The sequence below is a fragment of the Chinchilla lanigera genome, unplaced genomic scaffold (assembly GCF_000276665.1).
Source record: "Chinchilla lanigera isolate Chin_1 unplaced genomic scaffold, ChiLan1.0 scaffold00212, whole genome shotgun sequence".
Taxonomy (NCBI): Eukaryota; Metazoa; Chordata; class Mammalia; order Rodentia; family Chinchillidae; genus Chinchilla; species Chinchilla lanigera.
This window is the reverse complement of record NW_004955613.1, coordinates 86,853-109,497: the sequence shown is the minus strand read 5'-3', so window position 1 is coordinate 109,497 and position 22,645 is coordinate 86,853. Positions and strand designations below refer to the sequence as shown.

Below are 22,645 nucleotides of genomic sequence, written 5' to 3'. Positions count from 1 at the left end.
TCAACATAGCATTGCAGAGGTTTTCATATTGGGATTAAAGAGGCCAATGATGAATTTAGTGTGGATGGATTTATGTTGGGTAGGCTGATTCACAGCCTGATTATATTTAATGAATTGTTTGTCTATGGGAAAAGAGTTATTCAGATGGAAAACATGAAACAGTGTGATTTAAAAGTTAGACAAGAAAGGCAAGGTTACAAACATCATCATACTTGCAGCCAGGTCAATACTCACAATTTTTCTCAGTCTGCAGTGGCAGAGGTGATACATAAACTCTCTGACACCTTTTTGATGGTGCTTTTTCTTAATTTAGTGTTTAAGATACTCTGCACAAGGCTGTGTGAGCCTGGAGAAGCTCAGCTTTGGGAGAGCTGAGAGAGAGCAGGACGTGGGCAGCAGCTTCCTCACCCCAGAGGGAGCAGCCTCACCAGGAGCAGCTCGGGGCTGCAGCTCAAGGCCTTCAGCTGCTGGGCTCAGGAGAACACGGGGTAGCCTGGGGATGGTTGCTTGGGTAAGCAGGACACAGCTCTCTGCAGGGCCTGGAGCCTTGGTGGGGACACTGTAAGGAGAAACGGTCCTGGGCCCCTTGAAACAGGGCAGGGGCAGCTCTCTGATGTGCAGACCAAGGGGAGAGACACTTTGGAATCTGCACTCTATGAAAATTCATCTTAGAGGAAAATGTAGAATTTAAAGAGCAAATTGACCTCATTCCATTGACTATAGTGAAAGAATCCTGGGCCACATAACTGGAGTTTGATGCTGAGTTGTCATTGTTTTGGACACTGGGCTGTGATGGAAACAGGAAGACCTGTCATCCCCACAGGCTCACAGCGTTAGCCCCGAGCGTTTCCTGGGCAAAGACAGCTTATCAAACTCATGATCTTATCTAGGGATTTCTCATTCTACCAGCAGAAACAATTAGGAGGGGCCTGGAATACAGCTCAGCAGCACAGTGCCTTCCTGGAAAGCACAAGGTCCTGAGTTGGTATCAAGTACCAAAAAACAAACAAAAAAGAAATTAGGAGATACCTTTGAACACAGAGTTTTAATTTGACTAAAATAAATATCTTGTTGCTAAACATGTATAAGTTAGTGATTTATAGCCATGTGAAACCGGTAATGTTATAACATTAAATTTAGACTTAAGTACAAACTGGTTGAGTCCTTTTAATTTCAAAAACCTTTTGGAGGAAAATGTTCATTCTGATGATAATCTGCTTAGAATATGATTTCAGTGAGTAAATTTATTCTTTTATGAAATAAACTGAATAAATGAATCCTAAGTAGATATCATAGATAAATTTCAATTTTAATGTATAGATCCAGATGTAGGTAGAAAAGTGTCTCTTTTCCAGGATCACTAGCTGCACAATTACTACCAAAAATTCAGATCCTGCATCTGAGTCATGGTGCTTAGATGTGTTACCATTCAATCCCAAGTGTAACCTTGTATCATAAACACCAGCATCATGACCACGTTAGAAGTCAGATATATATTCCACCAGGTTAATGTCTTCATGTCTTTTGAAAGATCACCGAAGTTACTAAGGATCAAATGTCAGATCTGCACTGTCCGTCTGGAGCAGGTTGTCCTCAGATCTCATATTTGTCTTCATATCTTGAAAATAAGGAAAATATCACTCACGTTGCTCCACCTTGAGAGAAGCTAGTGACTGCCTGACTGAGTGAACGTGAAAGAGAACCACATACATCACAGAGGATCTCTCTCTCTCACTCAAACTGTTCTCATTAGAAGCACTAAATAAACAGCACCTAATTGATACGATTAATAAATTCACTTTATAACTGTGGAGGCCAGTAACAAAATAATGCATAATTACACATGAATGGAGTATTAGACTGATTTATTCATTTCACCAAATGTCCCACTCTGAGTGAAATTCTGCTAATTCTTTCTGAAAATTTTACTACTTACTAGGGAATCTGTTTTCCAGCTTCGAGAGAGATAACCATGGAGCCGGCTGAAACTTTGAAGCCTGGGCATTTTCTTTGAAATAGATCAAAACTGTTTTAATGGTGATATGATGCTACATTTTCTAGCATATGTCTAATTTTGTTACTCAATCACCTGGCTCGTGTGTTTTTCCTCTGATGGAACCATGGCTCAGCTGCACAAGTGCCGGCTTGACAAGCATAAGGTGCTGAATTTGATTCCTGGCACCCAAAAAGAAGCATAAAATGCACATGTATCTTGGGATATCAGTTATCTCTCTTGTTCAGTTCACCATAAACCATGGAGTGGGCAGTCAGTTATTTCATGAACAAAAACACACTGGTCATTGTCCAATAGGATGTGCAACCCCCCGACTCCCAGCCCTCACGTGGTTCAAACAGTGTGGCTTATTTTTCTCTATATGACTAACAACCGTCCTCATGCTATCAGTACAGTTATTCTGTAAAAATTAGCAGGGAGATATTTCAGTTGTCTGGCATTCAATTTTATGTGAATTTCATTTATCTTACATCTGTAAAAGTGCATAAGTTGTGGGTTGTTATTCAATTTCAGAGATTCAAACATTACCTCTCACGTATCCTATACTCTGCTGCTGCTTTACCAAAGTATGTGACCCAACTTTTTCCTCTCCCTACCTACAATACACTCATCTCATCCCATAACTTATGCCCTTTGACAGGAGGGACCTTTAACCCAAGACTTGATAGCTCAGCAGTGGAGGACACAGAGATGGACTGCTGTTCCCTAAGCTAAGCAATTAGAACTCAACGTAAAAAATACATTGTGTGTATGACTGTGCTCGTGGGAAATTTTGAATATAAAGTCGGGTCTCCTCATTTTTTCTTTTAATTTTGGGAGTGATCATTCCCATATTTGGGAAATTGGTGAGTAGTAAATACTAATCAATGCAATCTTCTCAGAACATTCAAATGGTTCTGCTGAGATAGGGTTGAGGATTCTCAGTTCATCACCACGCACTCAGGGGCAGGGGTAACAAATGCCCAGCAGAATCTGGAATAACTGACAAAGGTAGGAGTCAGGGCACAGAAGGGGTGTTAATCTATCTCAGGCCAGAAGAGAGTGTGTCTTAGATGTTCAAATCACAGTATCAGGTTTTTAAATTTTCTCTGGACTAAAAATGTAATCTATATCTTTTAGTGTCTTCAAAATAATCAAGCAGATTTCTGATCATCACCTTAGAGTATTTCAAAACTGCACACAGTTCAGCAGGGTTGAGCCCCATATTAATCTGAGCCTGATGCTTATTCAATCCCAGGATGACAGAAGCCTGGCAGCAGAATAAGGACCAATGGGGTTCCCACGTCCTTGTCACTCGATCTTCCTAAATAACTGATCTCTTTATGTGTTCTGGAAGCAAGTGAAGGAAAATAACTTAAAAGAACTAACTTTAAAGTATCTTAACTAAAGAATAATCCCACATATTTCCTGGATTGTGTAATTGATATAGCAAATATCTTGCCAAAAACCCCTCTCACTAAATAAGTATTTGACTAAGCACAACTATACCCCTCCTAGCTATACACGCTTTAGCATCGGTTCATAGACTGTTCAGAACTGGTTCTCTGCAGTGAGCACCCTTCCATCCACCTCTGCTAACTCTTCTCACCTCCCATGAGGTTGCTAAAGTGGAGCAGGTGGGGCCTTCAGAGAGGAAACACAATAACTTCACATACATGAGTGCAAAATCATGGTAAGTTTCAGCTGCTCGTGGTCTGCCATTGATTGTCCTTTCTCATGTAGGCCACCTCGTGGGGGCTGGTTCTTGTGGTCTCTCTTAGGACCCTCACTGCCCCCCTTTCTCCTGAGGTCAGGTGGCCTCTGGCTGCTGTCCATGGAGGCTCTATCGAGTGGCTCTGGCCACAGCTGCTCACCTGGACACAGCTCTCCCACAGGAGGCAGCAAATCTGAGATTCAGGTCAACATGACGTCATGTCAAATAAAGATTAATTATAAGACATGAGGGATATTGTGAAAATTAGGTATCCTATGACACTTGTCCCATAATCCATGAAAAAAACCCGAATTTAAATTTCTAAAGAAAGAAAAATAAATAAATAAGAACCACATTGCTATTTAACTGCTATTTGTACACCTGCCAGCCTGAGCGAGACACTGAGCTGAACACTGAGCAGCCTCTGGTAGCGGCAGTGAAGAGCACCTGGCCCTGCTCTGGAGCTTCATGCCGTGTAACCAGGAGGGACACATGGTTGTGGGTCTGGGGTCACACGGAACCCTCTAGGATGAGGGTCATCTGGGCCCTGTGGGGGAAGCAGGGTCAATCCAGAAAGAATCAGGAGAACAGGGACTGCCAAGAGGGAAAACACTGAAAAATCCCTGATTAGAGCCAAGAATGTGAAAATCAAAGAATTCTTCCTCCTCAGGGTTCTCCTGTTGAATATTAAGTAAACAGGATTTTCTAAGACAACTGATATATATGCCTATGCTCCCATGATCCCTCCATGAATTAATGAATCCACACTGTTTCATCCTTTACCGTGGGCTCTTCGAGATCTCAGGAGAAGAAAACCAGCGATGATCAAGCTGAAGGCCAGGAGCACAGCCAGGGCCACTGTCCAGGCACTGACCCGGGGGAACAAGGCCTCTGAAAGACAGGAAGTAGCTGCTGAGACCCAGCTGGACACCGGCTGACTTGGCTGCTGGGCTCGAGTCATCAGACGGTTTCTCCAGGGAGAGAGCAGAGCAGAGACATTGAGCCTCAGCCCCACTGTGAATCTCAGGAACTCAGGACCTGAGGGTCTCCTGTGCCCTTGCCTCACTGATGTGATCCTCCTGAGATCCAGGAGGCCCTAAGTAATTTGTAAGCTATGGCAATAAGTGGAATATAGAAACTAGTGCAACAGATATTCATGCATCTACCACCCAGACCGAATCCCATATTTACACATGGGACGTGCAGAAGTGTTCATGAATACAAGCGCACTGAGTGCAGAGAGACTCTTCCCCTCACTCTTCAAGGGAACTTGCCCCGGTCCTCTCTGTCCAGTTCTTCCCACCTGTCCATAGCTGCGAGCCCAGCCTTATGTGAGGACACAGGTGGGGACGCGCTACAGTTGAGCTGGAAACGCTCTACAATTAAAGCGAGGATGTGGACTGGGGTCAGAGGATAAAACACTCAGATGTCAAGTCTACACCTGAAAGCCAACCCGAGGTCATAACAAGGATTCATCTGAAGGGTGTGACTGTCAGTAGCTTAAATTTGGAGAAGGATGATGATGGAGGGTTATATCTATGATCGTATGAGCTCAGAATAGAAATAAGAACATTCTCCTTCAAGAACTATCTTCACTCTATAATTTAAAAACATGATTACATGGTAATGAGCTAATCAGATAATTGCTCTTCAATTCCTTATGCAAATGGTTCAAATTATATAAATATGAAGACACATTCTTTATCTACATTGTGCTCTACCCTACAGGTTTCAGGGCTCTTCTGCACTAGGATTAAATACAATTATATCTCTTAGCTCCAACTCTTTATTACTTCAAAAATATCCTGCAATGCCCTATTGGCGTGAAAGTCTAACTCCAACATGTGGGCTACTGCATCACCTCAGATTTTGTTTTTCTAAGGTTCTCATCAGAAACTTACCCCTCTGATGCATAGTTTTATTTTTACAATCCAAACATCAGAAGCTCTCACTTTAATTACCTTTGATGTGTGTAAGTTACCAAACTAAACAATAAACAGGACTTTCTTTACTAGTTCCTTCAGTCATTAATCTCTATATCAAATTGGCATTATATATTTGGCACCAATTAATGTACTAATTAGTGGAGATACGTAAGAATTAGAACACAATATCTGGAACAGTTTATACTTCACTTAGGGAAACAGAAAACTATAATTCAGAATAAACGGGAACATGGAGAGGTGCTTAGTGCAGGTTTAGGTGGGCGTGGCTCCTGCAAAAGGCGCAAGTGTCAAGGATCCGTGGGAAACTGCTCCTGGGAGAAGACAGAAGAAGCCCAGCAGTCAGTGCTGTGGGTGTCCGTTCTGTGTAGGGTCGGGTGGAGAAAAGGACAGAAAGGGGCAAAAGCTGAGGCTGGGGAGAGGACAAATGCACAGGGAGTGCGCAGCGAGTCCACGGGCTCCGCAGTTCCTCCGAGACTGAGGAGAGCAGTCACGGAAGCTGCGGGGAGCATCGGAGCCACACGGGACTCCTGGGAGCGGTCACTGCGGACGGAGCACAGCGCAGACTGCGGCGTGCAGCTCTTCTCCGCCCTCGGATGCCGGACGTGAGTCACTGCTCACGACGGTCTGATGACACAGACAGCGGGGTTATTGCTGTTTAACAGGGGACTGGACAGACAGTGGCCAGTACTTGTCCAGTGTCACAGGGCCAGCAGAGGGCAGTGCAGGACTTCAACTCAGTGTGACACAAGGAAGAATAAATTCCATATTGTTATGTTAGAGTCTCCCTTGTAAATGTTATTTGACAAGTTTGGAATGACTTTTGACATATTCTTTAAATGCTCTGCTGCACATAAATGTTTCCTTAATCTATGACATCATTTATTCTGAAGTGAAATAATACTTCACTGTACAAAAAATAATAATAAATAGCAAAGCAGGCATATTTACCTGACTTTCCAAATAAGAGTTGGAAATGGATGAGCTGGACCACTCTTCCAGTCTTTCCATCAGGGCCATCGCTAGTCCACCTCCCGCCCCAGCACTGACATCACAGAATTCAGGCTCTGTGGAACTCACTGGCCACTGAGAGACGCGACTCCTTCTCCTCTCTGAGCACAGCGTTCCTGATGGAACAGGACACATCTGCTCTTGAGCTTTCCTCCACTGTGACGGAGCTTTCCACGTGGATCAGGCCATCATCCTGTACAGAATTCCTCACAGAGCCAGGTGACAGAGGCCGTCCTCGTGGGTCTCTCCACTGGAGCTCAGGGTCTGGGTACCACCCCGAGGATGAGCAGGTCATCTTAATGCTCCCGGTGTACGCAGGCTGAATGTGGATGTGAGGAGGGGCACCTGAGGCTGGAGGATTCACGAGAGGGAAAATAATGCACCTCTTTGAGTTTACAGACATGTCAGATGGGCCAGTCAGCTGGGGCTTACTAATGAACCTCTCTGTGAATCTCAACTCTGTGTTTCTGAAAACTGGGTTACAGAGATGCTGGAAATAAAGTATTTCCCCACACAATGCCTTAAATAAATGAAATTAACTACACCAGCACTTAGCAAAATATGCAATACCAAGCAGTCCTGTCTCTTTTATTTCTTTTTCCTGCATCCCCTCAGAAGTGTTATTTAGCCTTCCACCTGATGACTCCTAAGGTGGGTGCTGAAATACTCTGTCCCTCCAGTTGGAGCTGAGAGCTGCAGATCACACAGCATCCCGCGGTTTTCTGTGTAAAATACACTTGATCTCACAGCATTCACTTAGCTCTTCTTGACTTGCCTGACAACTGCCCACAGAAACCTGTGATGTGGGGATGGTCCTGTCACCGTGGTCCATCAGACACCAGCAATGTGTGCGTGTGGGTCACATGAAACATGGATGAAGAAACAAAAAACTGTTCCACTTTACATGGTATAAATTCATTTTAAATGTTCAGAACAGCACACCGCTAGAACACCACGTTGAGGAGGCACATTTAAACGCATGTCCTGGCTGTGTGCACACCTGCCAGCTAAGCACTGCACAGCCCCAGGGCCCTTGTACTTAGGACCGGACTTAAGATGTTTATGGAAGAGATGCACTGCCCTTGCCCTGAGCTTCCTTTATCCAGTGAACATGAGAGGAAGACAGTGAGTCATCCTGTCTGGATTCACTTTCCTCTCCAGAGCTGGCTCAGGGTCCTCCTCAAAGTGGACAGGACGGCTTCACTGAGCGGGGCTGGAGCCTTGGAATGAACGATGTGGAGACCTCACAGTGTGCACCCACTCTCCCACCCCAGGCTCCTTGCTTCTTGCTCCTCACAGCAGCCCTGGGTCAGGACGAAGCCCAGCATGCAGCAGGGCGGTGCACACAGCAGATGCCTCACCTGCTCCCGTGCTGTGTCTGTCCACAGGACTGGTCTCGGGTAAGGAGGTGGGGAGAGGAAAATGCAGCCAGGAGCAAGAGGGGAAGCTGCAGCGCTGAGCTCTGGAGGAGAGCAGCCCTGCTGAGGGCAGCACAGCGTCTCCTCGAAGGGAAACAGTGAGGAGCGGGCAGGGAGGGGCTCTGGGCTCCTGCAGAGACCGCATTTCCAGGGGGAACAGATTCCTGACCTGGGCCTCACTGCGCTCCTCCAGGAGGACAGGGCAGACTAAAGAAATGAGGGCCAGCGGTCACACAGCTAAGACAGCACAGCTCCTGAGAGGGTCCACGAGGTTCAGCTCTGGACAATGAACCCTGGGGGTTCAGGTGTCCACTGAGATGTGTGCACTTGGAGGAGGAAGATTGGATGAGCATGGGACATCATTTTCTACTGTATCATAAGAGAAAAGGTAAAACAAAAACTAAATATTTCTCACATCATTAAAAACAGAAACAATTTCCTGGAGGATATAGAAAGAAGATACTAGTGAATTTAAGCATCAATCTTTTTTAAGGAAAAACATTTGGATTCTGCAGAACATATTTGTGATTGCTTATTATTTCAATTTTGAATCTCAAGGACACAGTACAAAAATCTATAAATGCAAATGTAGTATCTAGCTATAGGGCACTAAATCAGAATAGAGTATGATCTAGAATTGCAAGTAACTTTTTTTCTGAGCACTCCACAAGAGCCTGAAACATAACTTGATCATCAAGGGGATAATCAAGGGATGTCTGATAATAAGAGTAATCCTTGATGCCGAATGTCACATGATCTCAACTCAGGTCATGGTGCCCCTCTCTCTCTCTCTCTTTCTTTTTCTCCCTCTCTTCCTGGGATTGCGAGTGATCATAATCTAGAGGATATAGAGGACATCTTGTCTGTAGAGAAGGAGGGAAAAAAGGCAGAGAAATCCCTTACTTCAAAAGAGATTAGGGAGATGTGTGAAATGCAGGAAACAGTGAATACTTTTGTAGAAAAGCAACACCAGAATAAGGCTGAAGCAGTATGAGCAATGAATCTGTTGAATGAAAATATAATGTCACATTTCAACACAATGCTCAAAAGGAGGCAAAAGCAAAGGCTAGTGGACAGGTTTCTTATTAAAGTTGCATAAAAGGAAGAGATTCCTTTGAGTCAACAGAAAACAATGATTCCACTAATGACAGTGAAAGTCATCCTGTGTGATGACCCTTATCTCTCTTGTATCTCTCACACCAGACATGAAGTATTTCAAAGGTAAAGGCAGGTGAATTTCTTCATTTTTTTTCTTTATATTTTGTATTTTCCTTATTTTTTGAATTACACTGCAGTGGTGGAATCATTTTTATAGCAATATTTTTGGGTTATGGATTAAATCATCTAGGTTTCCATTATTTTTTAAGCAGAAATTTGCTTTGATATACTAGTGCCCTGGATTACGAGCTTGTCTCTGGAACACATTACGCTTGCAAACTAAGGTTTCACTGTATCTCACTGCTCATGGAGCATGAGAAAACCAACTGAACCTCTTAGACATGCTGAGTTTGCTCAGGATTCATAAAGAAGTGAGTGGGATTATGGCTCATTGCATTGGGTCGATGTGAAAAATGGAAATTAGGAAGCTTGACACTGCCCACGCGGTAATGTAAATTTCTGCTGTGGCTGATGTGCTTAGGTTGAACCCACAACTACCTCTGTCTTACTCCTTTCTAGAACTCAGGGAGGTGATGCCTCTGAAAAACTCTCCTGGTGGACCCATGAGATCCAAGCAGAGGTTTCAGCTGATGGTCAGGGAAACATTGCTGGTGTCCAAACAAACTCCTGGGCAGGCAGGACAGCTGGTGCCCAACCAGGAGCTTCAGGATGGAAAGTGTGCTGCTGAGTGTGTTGGAATAAAGTGGGGCCCAGGAGAATCTGATTTTTACACGGTGTGGAATCCCTCTATGCCAGAAGAGAAGTCTTGGGACAGAGCAAGTTAGGTTGCTCTGGAGGAATGCGGAATGCTCTAGGAGACACAGTGGAGGAGCTGGCACTCAGATTCAAAGCCCTCATAATGAGTTCTTTTTCATTGACATAAGTAAAGCTTTATTGGATATAGTTGCACAAATTCTAGAAAATGATTGCAGAGCCTCTAGGAATGGATGTGTCGGGGTCTCCCCAGGTGTCCCCACAGAAGAGTAAAGATCTCACCAGGAGGTGAGACTTGGTGAAAGAGGAGCAAAGTCAGGTTCAGCCAGCCCTGTAGTCGCCTGGGCAAGTGCGTCTAGCAGGCACTTCTCTTTGTATGCACTGAGCACCTACAGGGCAGAGTCCAGTTCACCTGCTGGAAGATGAAGGCTTCCTAAGCCAGACAGGGGCTGCCCTGTGCCCCAGGACCACAGAGACTGTGTAGAGAGAGGTACTGTAATGCTTGATGGATTGTATCAACTAGAGAAGTTTAGGAGCTTAACTAAATCTGTTCAGCAGTTCTTTACCCAAGAGTATGCTTAGGACCTACCCTAAGGCAGCCTGTAATTTTGAGGGCACAAAGGGAAAATGAGGAAGGGTGGACTATTTCTTAACTTCAGAGAAGCTGCAGTCTTCATCCTAGGGTTGGCTGTCACCATCTAACTTCTAGTGCAGACTCTTCAGCTTCCAGCTCAGATCTTTCCTTCAGGAGTAGCCTCTTACCCTGCTGGTGTAGCACTTTCACCTCCTGATATGGACTTGAGGAGACACTGTAGTTAACTCCAGACCTTGGACTGAACCCTTTAATTTCCAGCATGCAGATTCCCTCTGCTCATCCAACCCTGTGGCAGACCATCATAAGCCAATCGTCTAATTTCTTATATAATTGCATATCTTGTGTTATGTATGTGTTTCTCTAGTTAAATACTGACTGATACGAGCATGAAGGTTCTGATTTGCAGAAATTCAACCAAAAGTTTTCTGTATAAAACTTGCCAGCAATTCTCTTTTCTGGAGACTCCTAAAATGTGTAAAAATTATGGGACATGTTGATTTTTAGGTAACTGTGAGACAAAGGTCACTTGGGTCCTGGCCAGAAATGCCAAGATGCACAGATTATTGTTCCAGAAGCATTTATCTTCCAGAGATTGTCACAGATGGAAGCACACAAGACAAACAAAGTTTGGTGGACTTGCAGATCAAGCTCTTCATGCATCTTGAAGTTCAGTGCTTTACATACTTAGTGATGGTTTAGTTGGTTTCTGCTAAGGCCCACTGAAAGAAGACAAAGAGGAGCCCATCCTTGAGCTCAGCAAATGGCCCTAAGACATCTATAAGGCGACATGATTCAGGTTCAGGTCATGGCTGAACTACAAACCCTCCTTTACCCTTCCATCTGCTCAGGACAGGCTTTTCCCTGCTATCAATATCTGGGAGCATGGGGAAGTCACAGTGTAAGCTGCTGCAGAGAGCTGAGTCCACAGGGTGCTAGAGAAAGAGTGGTCAACATACGTGATAAGAACAAGCACAGCCGGGATGGAAGGAAATGAGATGTAGAAACCCAGAGTTTGAGAGTGGGCTGCCCAGTCCTTCCTTCCTTGTGTGCACTTGCTTCTGGGTCTAGCAAGTGAGCAGGAAATCCCTGGACTGAGGTGTGTTCTGAGACTCTTGGCGTGAGAACACACTGGATTGCATGACCAAACCTACTCTTCAGCAATTATATTGGCAAAGAAAAATGATAGGAATCTTTTTCCATTAAAGAATTACTCCATAAAGACTAACTAGGTAAATTTGAACTCTAACACGTGCTATTCCATTATACTGTTTGTACAGAAACAACCACATTTTCTACACATAAAGATGAGTTTTGATTGGACAAAAAATACAAATTCAGCGTTTTCAGAGCTCACCTGCGACACGCAGCTCAAACTGTGCTTGGCTGAGCTGTGTGGATCTTACAAAGACACAGCTGTACTGCCCTTCATCTGCAGGGAGGACGGGATGGATCCTCAGGGCCACCTGGCCTTGGGTGATGTTCTCCCTCAGGAGCTCTGTCCTCCCTTGGTACTGGAGACTCTGCTGCTCCGTGTGGTCCTGAGAATCCCTGTACTCGTGCACCAGTGCTGATTGGTGGTCTCGGTACCATCTGATCTCCATGTTCTGAGCATCCGTGGGTGGGCTGAGGTGGCAGGGAAGCACAGCCTCTTCTCTGACCTGGGCAGTGACTGGAGACCTTGGTCCCTTCACTTGGAACTGCCCTGGAGGTGATTAAGAAGAGGACACAGTCATTGCTGAGAGCATGGCAGGCAAGGTGGTGGCTTTCTGATGAAAGAAGAATGACACCAGTTCAGCTCACTTGATGAGTTTGGACAATTGATGAACAGATTAAAATAGGAGGTATAGGTTCACATTTAGTCTAAGAGATCACCGAGCATAAGGTTAAATATGCAATATTTACAAGGATCTTAAGCTTTTTTCCAGTTTGCTTAAGGTTGTAAATTAAATTAATATGAAGCAGTGTGTTTAATTTTTATCGCCCTAAGTGTTTGAAAGCATTATTATTTTACAGATGAAGAATTTCAGTCAGTGGATGCTTTAACACCTTACCACCTAATATGTAATCATGGGGCATAAAATGAATATTTCAAATAGTGTCAAACATTTTATTGCTTAAAAGTATATATTACTCATATAATGAGTCATATAATCATATAAACCAACTATATGTGATAAGATTAAAGTTAATGTTTTTCTAAGCAAAAAGTAGAAAGACATTCAGTATTCTCATTTTAGAAAATTAATATATGTATCACCATCAGAATGTTCAGACCTGTGGTCTATTCCCTATTCTGAACAATGGATTCTACACCATCACTAAGGCACTGTCCACATGGGCCTGGTACTTATTCCTCCCACCCCATGGGACAGTAGAAATTCAAGTCAAATATCAGACCTGTCCTGAATAAGGCAAAAGTCTGGAGTAGAAGATTCAACGTGAATGACTAGAGGAAAGGTCACATCAAGAAGCTGAGAGATCTACTGAGAAGGAATGAGGTGGAAGATCCAACACAGTTGAGTAGAGGTGGAACCACATTGGAGAGACTCAGAAATTACCAACAAGAAACACATAGGAAAGAGGACAAGATGGCGGAGCAGTGAGTTCCAGCAACTCTGCTTCTCCAGGAATGGGGATCTGAAGTCTGGAGTTGACAACAGCAGGAAGAACAGGAGTCTCTGTCCTGAGTGACCTTCAGTGGTACCAGTGGTGAGTATCTGCCTTACAAATGCCGTAGGACACAGCCCTGCAATTTAGGCCTGGAAAGGAAGACACTGTGGGAAAGGGCTGGGAGTTTAAACTTCAACCCCAGAGCAGCCCCCACGGGGATTTCATTGTGACAAGGTCCCAGGGTTGAGGTGGAAAAATTAGTAACTGGAGATGCTGGCAGTTGGAGAGCAAATTTTGGTGACTCCCACTAAAGAGCAGAGACTGGAGATCACAGTCCTGGCTCCTTCAATAAAGCTCCATATTTAGCCTGACTTAATCAGAATTGGAGGCTCACAAGGTACCATTTTCCCACTGCTAAAAGGAAACCCACAACAGGGGCTTGTGCTGTGTTACTTCTCAGCCAGCCTTGATAGACACCACTGAAAAGGACTAGCCTCTTATTGCTGCAGTTGAGTTGACTGCACAGCAATCATCCTGACTCACTGGACAATTTAATGTCTGGGAACTTGTCTGGAAATCCAACATCACAGGGAGAGGGACAGAGGGAGCCCCTTACCCAAGAACTCGGGCTGGATCAGACTCTGCATAAATGCCTGCATCCTGGCAGAAAGAGGCCCTGAGTCATGTTAACTCCGGCTGTGCAGTGGAGGGGCACAGGTGTAACTGGGTGTGAACACTCAGACTACAATCAGGCAAAGAAGCTACTTGGGAATCTCATAAACAATGGCTCATTGGAGTATCTCATCTGTGTTCCCATCAGACATCTTGTTGGGTTAAGTTTTTTTATGTCTCATAGCATTCATCCATTTCAGAAATAAGCAATATGAAGACAGAGTATCTGTTAATGAGGACAAAATACTGAATTATGATAAAAAGCCCAAAAGGGGCAAAAAAGAAAATAAGAGAAGATAAGCCTATTCAGCAAGTACTAGATGACAAAAACAATGTAAAGCTATTGGAGTTATTTAGTAATGTTATGTTCTTTTATGGTTTCGTGAGTATATTACATGGCTACTCTCATATATTTGCTCTTTCATTGGCTCTGATTTAATGCTTGTGTAGGTTCTGTTCCTTGTCTAGAGAAGAGACAAAGAAAGGGAGAGTAACTGCAAGGACTATCATATAGAAATGTTGTGAGACTGAATCTGCAGATGTTGTTATAAATTGAAGCAATTCTTGTAGCAAAACAGAGGGACAGATTCAAAGTCACTTAAAGTATATAACAGAAATAATAAGTACTAGAAGTGGACATACAAAGCTAAAAATTATTCCTGGGGAAAAAATATCCTCCAAAAAACTCCATATAAGAACACATTGTCTTTACTTTTCTAGTAACCCCTGCCCCAAAAATGGGAGAAGAAAAAAGAGGGGGAATGCATATAATTAAATATATATAACCCATATGTATAATCACATAAATACAGTTACAAATAAAAGAATGGGGGAATAGGAAAATAGAAAATCTCCTAATCCTCCTGCAGCTCCCCCAAGGCAGGGCAAGGGATCACAAAGGGAGAAGAAAACAATTACTTAACAGCAGAAATCTGTGAAAAGTTCTTAGAAGAATGAATAAAGTAGATGAGATCAAACAGGAAATGAATTAAAAGTTTACAGCAAGGGGCTGGGGATTTAGCTCAGCGGCAAAAGCGCCTGCCTGGCAAGCGCAAGGTCGTGAGTTTGGTTCCCGGTACCGGAGAAAAACCAAAAAAAAAAAAAAGTTTACAGCAAATACACTTAATATGCCTACAGTGAAATTGGGGAAATAACTAAACATGGACTAGGTAACCAAGACAGTTCAAAATCTGAATGACAGTTTCAACAAGGACATGGACTTCTCAAACAGATATAGGAAAGCAATACCTTAAAAAAAAAACAGGATAGCACTCATCCATTCCAGAAATGACTAATGTGAAGACAGAGTGCCTGATATTGAGGACAAAATAGTGAATTATGATAAATAGCCCCAAAAAGCCAAAATAAAATAAGAGAACAAGAGAAGCCTATCCAGAAAGTACTAGATGACAAAAATGAGAACAATTTAAGGCTAACAGGAGTTAGAGAAAAATCTAGAAGATTGCACATATGTATTTACCAACATAGTTATATAAATTAGGGAAGAAAATTTACCATATATAAGAAGAGATTTTAAAATACAAGTAAGGAATGCTAATAGAATGCCAAATAATGGGAGTTGAATTATGATCAAAGGAAGTTTACTAAGGCATGTTCTTGCTAAATTCACAGATACCCAGCAAAAACCACAATTTTAAAGGCAGCTAGAGATAAACAAAAAATTACCAGTTAGACTCACAGAACACTTTTCACAAAACCTGAAGACCTGACAAGGTTGACACAAGTATTTCAAGCCCTAAGAGCAAATAATTTCCAATGCAGATTAATTTACCCAGCAAATCTATAGTTCAAATTAGATGAAGAACTACAGTATTTCCATGAGAAAGACAGCTCAGAAGACAACAGTGCTAAAGCAGCTCTGTAAAAAACACTCACTATTCCTGACAGACTGGACACACCTCCAAGTACAGAGGAAACTAGTGAGGCCAATGGATAAACAACATTAAAAAACTGCAGGAAAAGTAAAACCAATGATATATCCACAGATAAAGGAGGCAACAGTAGTAAATAACTGGCACAACTCAGTAATATTCTTAGTATGTATGGCCTCAACTTTCCAATGAAAAGACACACATTGGCAGACTGGATCAAAAAACAAAATCAAACAATGTCTTGCATTCAAGAATCTTACCTAATCTAAAGATATCTTCATAGACTAAAAGTTAAAGGATGGAGAACAACATTCCATGCGGCAGAACCCTGAAAACAAGCAGGGACAGCAATTCTGATATCAGACATGGTACATGTCAAGTTAAAATGGATTAGAAGAGGCAGAGGAGGTCACTACATATGAGTTAATGGAAAAATTCAACTAAAAGAAATAACACTGATCACCACATATGCACAAAATACTAGAGCATCTATCTTCATTAAGCAAAAATTGCTGAAGTTCAAGACCTAATAAACATTTGTAAAATCATAGTAAAAAATTGCAACACCACATTTACAAAGAGAAATTAACTAAGAAAACCAATAAACATACTTCAGAGCTGAAACACAACATTAAACGTGTGGGTTTAATAGATATATATACACAGTATCCCACCTCGCTACAATAGACTATATACTCTTTTCACGAGCACATGATACTTTTTCCAAAATAGGTCACACACTAGTCCACAAAACCTGATTGGGTAAATAGAAAAGAATTTAAATGCCCCTATGCATACTACCCAACTGTGTAAATAAAATATAAATCAATGAGAGAAGGAATTTTGGAATAAGAGAAAACTCATACAAAATTAACAATACTCCTAACAACCAATGAGTCAGAGACAAAATCAAAAAAGAAATTTCAAATACTGTGGAAGTTAATGATAATAATGTGTAACTCCACCAAACTTCTGCAACTTTGTGAAAGCGGTTCTAAGAGGAAAATTCATCACAGTTAATGCTCACATTAGGAAAAGAGAGCAGGTCCAGGTAAATAATTCTATGAGAAATCTTGAGGAATTTGAGAATCAACAGCAAACCAGACTCAAACTAACACTGAAGAGGGACATAACAAAGTCAATAAAACTGAGACCGAAAATCAATGCGTGAAAGACCTAGTTCTTTAAAAGAATGAGTAAAATAGTCAAGTACTTAACAAGAGTCACTAAGAGAAAGAGAAAAGAGACTGACAACAATGCAATGAACAACGACAAAGGTAAAATTACAACAGACACTGTCAAATCCAGAAGAAAGTAACTACATCGAAAAAGTACATCGCAACAAATTAACAAATTTTAGAGAAATGGACAGATTCCTAGACATATACAAACTACTGAAACTAACCCAAGAAGATAAAAATATGTTTTACAACCCAATAACAAGCAATGAAATTGATGCATTCACCAAAGAAAACCTTTAAGGGTATTATACACAATGTTCCTCAAGCTCTTCAAATAAATTGAAAGTGATGGTGTGCTCCCAAATTCATTTTTGGAAGGCAACATCACCCTGATAACATAACCAGGTAAAGAACCCACTAAAACAGAGAACTACCAGCCAATCTCTTTAATGAACATACATGTGAAATCATGAAGAAGCTATTAGTAAATAGAATACATCACATTATTAAAAATATCACACATTTTGATCAAGTAGTTTTCATCCAAGATATGCAAGGAATGTTTCAACACAAGTAAGTCTAAAAATATAAAAGCAAAGTCAAAACCACACAGTCATATCAATATATGCACAAGGGCTTTTGACAAAATCCAACACCCCTTCATAATAAAAACCCGAAGAAAACAAGTATAGAAGGACATATCCCACTGTTTATGACAAACCAATAGTCAGCATCATTCTAAATGGGGAAAACCTAAAAGCATTCCTACTCAAATCAGAAACAGCACAAGGATGCCCACTATTACCTCTGATATTCAACATACTACTTGAAACATTATCCTGAGCAGTTAGGCAAGAGAAAGTAATAAATGAGATGCTTATAGAAAAGAAGAACTCAAACTATCATTATTTGCAAAAGACATGGTTCTCTTTTTTGTTGTTGTTGTTTTTTCTCTGGTATGGGGAATCAAACTTGTGACCTTGCGCTTGCCAGGCAGGCACTGTGCTACTGAGCTAAATCCCCAACCCCTAAAGACATGGTTCTCTTTTACAGAGAACCATGGGTACATAGAAGACCCAAAATCCTTCAGAAAAACTCTTAGAATTAATCACCAGTTTCATCAAAATAGCAATATATAATATCAACAGACAAAAATTATTAGCATTTGCAATTACCAGCAATGAATAGGATGAGAAGGAAATTCTGAAAGCAATATCATTGACAGTTGCTTCAAGAAAAATGAAATGTTAAGAAATTAACCAAACGAAGAAAGTGAAAAATCTCTATAAAGAAATCTACATTACTGTGCAAAGGAGAACATGAGAACAGGACATTGAATAGGACATTAGGAAATGGAAAAATGTACGTTAGTTGGATAGGCACAACCAATACTGTCAAAGTGTCTTTACTTCTAAGCTCTTATTCACATTCAGTGCAGTCCTAAGAAAATACACACAGCAATCTTTATAGATCTAGACAAAACAGTCCTAAAATTGATATAGAATCAGAAGACACCAAGAAGAGCAAAAGTAATTCTGGTCAAAAAGACCAAAGCAGGTGGCATAGCAGTACCTGACTTCAAACCATTCTATAAAGCAATAGTGATAAAACTGGCATGGTGCTGGAACAGGAATAGACACGTGGATCCATGGAACAGAACTGAGGATGCAGAAACCTCCCCAGAGACATTCAACTATTTGATCTCTGACAGAAGGGCCCAAAGCACATGTTGGAGGAAAGGTACCTTTTCAGCAAGTGGTGTGGGGAAAACGGGTCATCTGTTTGTAGAAGGGTGAGACTGTGCCCTTAACTCTGACCATGCACTACATTAAAATCACAGTGGATCAAAGATCTGAACATTGTAAAAAAAAAAAATTAAACCTTCTGGAAAATAAAATAGGTAAAACATTTAAAGACATAGGTGTGGGAAAGGATTTTCTAAACAGAATCTCAATTTCATAAGAAATAACAGCAAGAAGAAACAAAATTACATCAGCAAAAGAATCAGTTAGTGATGTGAAGAGAAAATATACAAAATGGGGAAAAAGTTGTTCCTAGGTAGTCTTCAAACAGTGGACTTTAAAATTTAAAAAGGACTGATAACTAGAATATCCAAAGAACTCAAAACATATTAAATCACCTAAAGTTAAAGACATAGTGAAGAAATGGTCTAGAGAAAAGAAGAGATAATTCACAGGGGGAAAAAATACTTGTGGTTATCAAATATATGAAAAAATATTCAACATCTCTGTTTATTAGAGAAATGCAAATTAAAGCAACACTAAGATTCCATCTTACTCTGGAAAGAACAGCGATTATTAGGAAATCTATCACTGACAAATGCTGGCCAGGCTGTGGTAAAATGATTCACCCTGCATTGTTGGTGGGAATGCAGACTAGTACCACCATTATGGAAACTGTTATGGAGATTTCTCAAAGAACTGAAATTACAAATTCCATTTGAATTCCAGTTATCCCCCTGCTAGGTATCTTCTCCAAGGACCTTAAATCATTACACTACAGTGATACATGCATAATAATGCTTATAGCAGCACAATTCATAACTAAATCCTGGAGGCAGCCTGTATACCCATCAACAGATGATTGGATAAAGAAAATGTGGTATCTATACATAATGGAATAGTACTCTGGCAGAAGAAATGACAAATGTATGGTGTTTGCAGGGAAGTGGATGCACCTGGAAAATGTAAAACTGAGTGATATAAATCAGACACACAATCTTCAGTAACATATGGCATTGCTCATTTGAGTGAGGCAAAGGACAAACAGAAAATGATACAGGTTGGACAGAAAGAGACAAGGAGACAGATGTCATCTGATAGGGAAGTGATCCAAGGGGGCACGGAGGAGGGGGAGGGAGAAATGAGAGGAGTAAAGATGCCCCATGCTCAGGATCCTAATAACTCTAGTCAGGGTAGACATTCCATGCCACAGCGTGAGTCAAGACACACAATGTCAACTAGTTTGCCAGAGGTGATAGGAAGCCAGAAGAGGGGAGGGGAGGGGACTAGAAAACAGCTGCTATGAGCACATGTGACCGCTTCCAAGATGGGTGCACACTGCATGAGTTATAGCCATGTACTAATACAGTAAAATTAAATTTTAAAAAAGAAAATGAATACAAAAGATGTGTACCAAATAATATGAAGTTTAAAGAGGGTATCTGTGTGTAGCATTATATATAAAAAGCTAAAAATATTGGAATTCTTCTTAAGTTTTCCAAGCAAAGTTCTTTCTTTGTCCTTTCATAAGAAACTTCCTTTCCTTTCTGTGGGATGTAAACCTTTTTAGCCCCATGAGTTTGTTCTTAGTTTTATAACCCAGACACGTCCTTCTTAAGGGCCTGGGAGACATCACATGAGAGCGTGAGCTCCGTGAGGAGAGAGACGCTGCTCTTCCTGCACTGCACTGGTGAATGTTGGAACTGAACTCCAAGCAGCATCTGTCGGTGTGACATAAAATTAGGAAAAGCTCTATTTTCCTTTGGGAAAAGACAATTCACTGATATCACGTCCACTTCGATTTCAAGATGAATGTAGGAAGGAAGATGTGCAGCAAAAGGTGTTGCTCTGCTAATTTCTGTAAGAACACTCCTGTGTGGCTTAATACTTAACAAAGTTGTGTAGTTCCTTCTACACCGGGGAAGGCATTTTTGCAGGTGGGCAGGAGATTCTGTCCTTTAATGATTCCCCAGAAGTACACACAGGAGCTCTTCTACCTGTGTTTGGCAGAGCAGGAGCTTAGGCCACCTGGGCCAGTACTCTGCTGGGGCCGCAGGGGAAGCACTGGGACTTGTCTGTCCTGCGCTCACTCTGCAGCTGGGTCAGGGCTGACCTGCAGTACTCCACACAGGGCTGGCATGGTGGCCCAGGCCTGTTCCAGCACTCAGGAGGCTGAGGCTGGAGGGTCACTGTGAAATTAGAAATATATTGGATGGCCTTTGCACCTGTATTACAGTTTATATCTAGAAATTCCCATGAAGCCCCAACTGATCATAGGCAGGGCCTTCAGGAAGGTGTGAGATCACAGGGCCGTCACAGCTGACGGGCTGTCAGGAGGCAGGGGGTCTGAGACACACTCGCTGTGGGTGTGACACGGGAAGGCTGTGTCTCCAGGCTCCTCTCTGGACTCTCTGCTTCCTGTCCCACGGGCCTTGAGCTTCTCCCCTCCCCCAGTCCCCTCGGCCACGCGGTGCTGCACTGAGACCGCTGGACTGCGGCTCAGAATGGGAGCAAATGTAACCCTGTCCTCCTTTAAGTGGAGTCAGGGATTTTGCCGCAGCAATGAGGAAGTGACTAAGACAGTGCCTTTTTGACTTACAGGGAAACGTAACACAGTAAAACACAGCAGTAAATCTAGATAAAGATACAGAGAACAGGGATTTCCACACAGGAAAGCAGCAACGGAAATTTCTACATTGATGCATAGGATAAGAAGATAGTGGAAGGAGAATTCTCTGAATAAAATACAACTTTTGAATATATGAAACATATATCACAGAAACATAGGAAAACGCTGAGACATTCAGGAGAAACAAATTTTATTGCTACCATGCAAGTGAGAAAACCAAGGTCAATGCCAACTTCAGGGAAAACAAAAGGTTCTCCAGACAGAGAGCCTGGGTGAGCTCCCTGTGTCACTGTGGACACAGCTCCATGGTGAGGGAAAGGCTGGGTGTGCGTGAGACCTAAACCTGCGCTCAGTGTGAGTAACTGTGAAGGAGGAAGAGAGAAGAGAGAAGAAAGGATAAGCAGAGGTCGGCTCTCATCTGGGAAGTCCCTGCCGGAGAGGGAAAGGCAGTGGGGCCGCTGTTCACGTGTTTAGGAGCATGGAAGTGTGGGAAGCAACACCCAGAGCAGACAGCAGGGAATTTGAACAATTTTAGGAAATTTTAGGTAGATAATTAGAAATTCTAATTTTAAAACAAACCTTTTGGTACTATTTGACTTTTAAAATGTTGTTGAGAAGAAAAGGCAATTTGGTAGTGAAAGGTCTCACACAATTAGGATTCTCCTGGCCATGTGGACACAGAGAAACAGGAAGATGAACTATTTAATCTTAGCAACTTGCACAGTTTTAGACCTGAAGCAGTTATTAAAAGAATTCAAAGGTGGATCCCAACCCTGTCAGACATGACAATTACAGAACTGTGTGCACTTGTGACTCTTTTTCACAGCGCAATGTGAAAGAAAAAAAAAATGAAGTATGAAATTATTTCTTTAAAAGCAAAATGGAAGATAAGTCAAAGACACTGTCCTAGGTGCCACAGCGGTGTGGGCGGAGCCTGGCCCTGGGCACAGGTTCCACTCTGGGTGCCAGCAGGGGCAGTGCATGACCTTAGGGAGATTCAGTGTCCAGAGTCAACTTAGGCAAGGTTTCAACAAAAGAGTTCAGGGGGAAAGAAATGGAAAAATATGGAAACAGGGCTTTGCAATTGGGTGGGGGAAGGAGAAAAAGAAGAGAACTAAGATGTGTTGTGTACACGGACTGATCCTCCAGGAAGATTGTGACTACAATATACTGCAACTATGTGAAAATAAAAAATGAATGTAAAAAATACAAAAAGGAAAGATGAGGTGCAAAACTGAAAAGAGTCACTCAAAAAAAGGTTATTTGAACATCTTAATTGGTAGTGTATTAATAAAATATAAGTGTGAGGCACTGCAGCATTCTATCCTGAAAAGTGAGGAGACAGGGAGGGAAGGAGGGCGGAGAGGGCGCCC

The 22,645-nt window shown here is 42.1% G+C and overlaps 1 protein-coding gene across 1 annotated transcript in view; it reads right to left on the bottom strand.

Annotated features, from left to right (window-relative positions):
• The window catches only part of LOC102026698 (butyrophilin subfamily 1 member A1-like), a 36,565-nt gene that overhangs the window by 8,365 nt on the left and 5,555 nt on the right, over positions 1 to 22,645 (bottom strand). The window contains exons 3-5 of the mRNA XM_013510132.1: positions 11,901 to 12,248; positions 6,731 to 7,012; positions 4,491 to 4,598 (exon numbers count right to left, since the gene is read on the bottom strand). Coding sequence (XP_013365586.1) covers positions 4,491 to 4,598; positions 6,731 to 7,012; positions 11,901 to 12,248 — 738 coding nt within the window. The remainder of the gene's footprint in view (positions 1 to 4,490; positions 4,599 to 6,730; positions 7,013 to 11,900; positions 12,249 to 22,645) is intronic.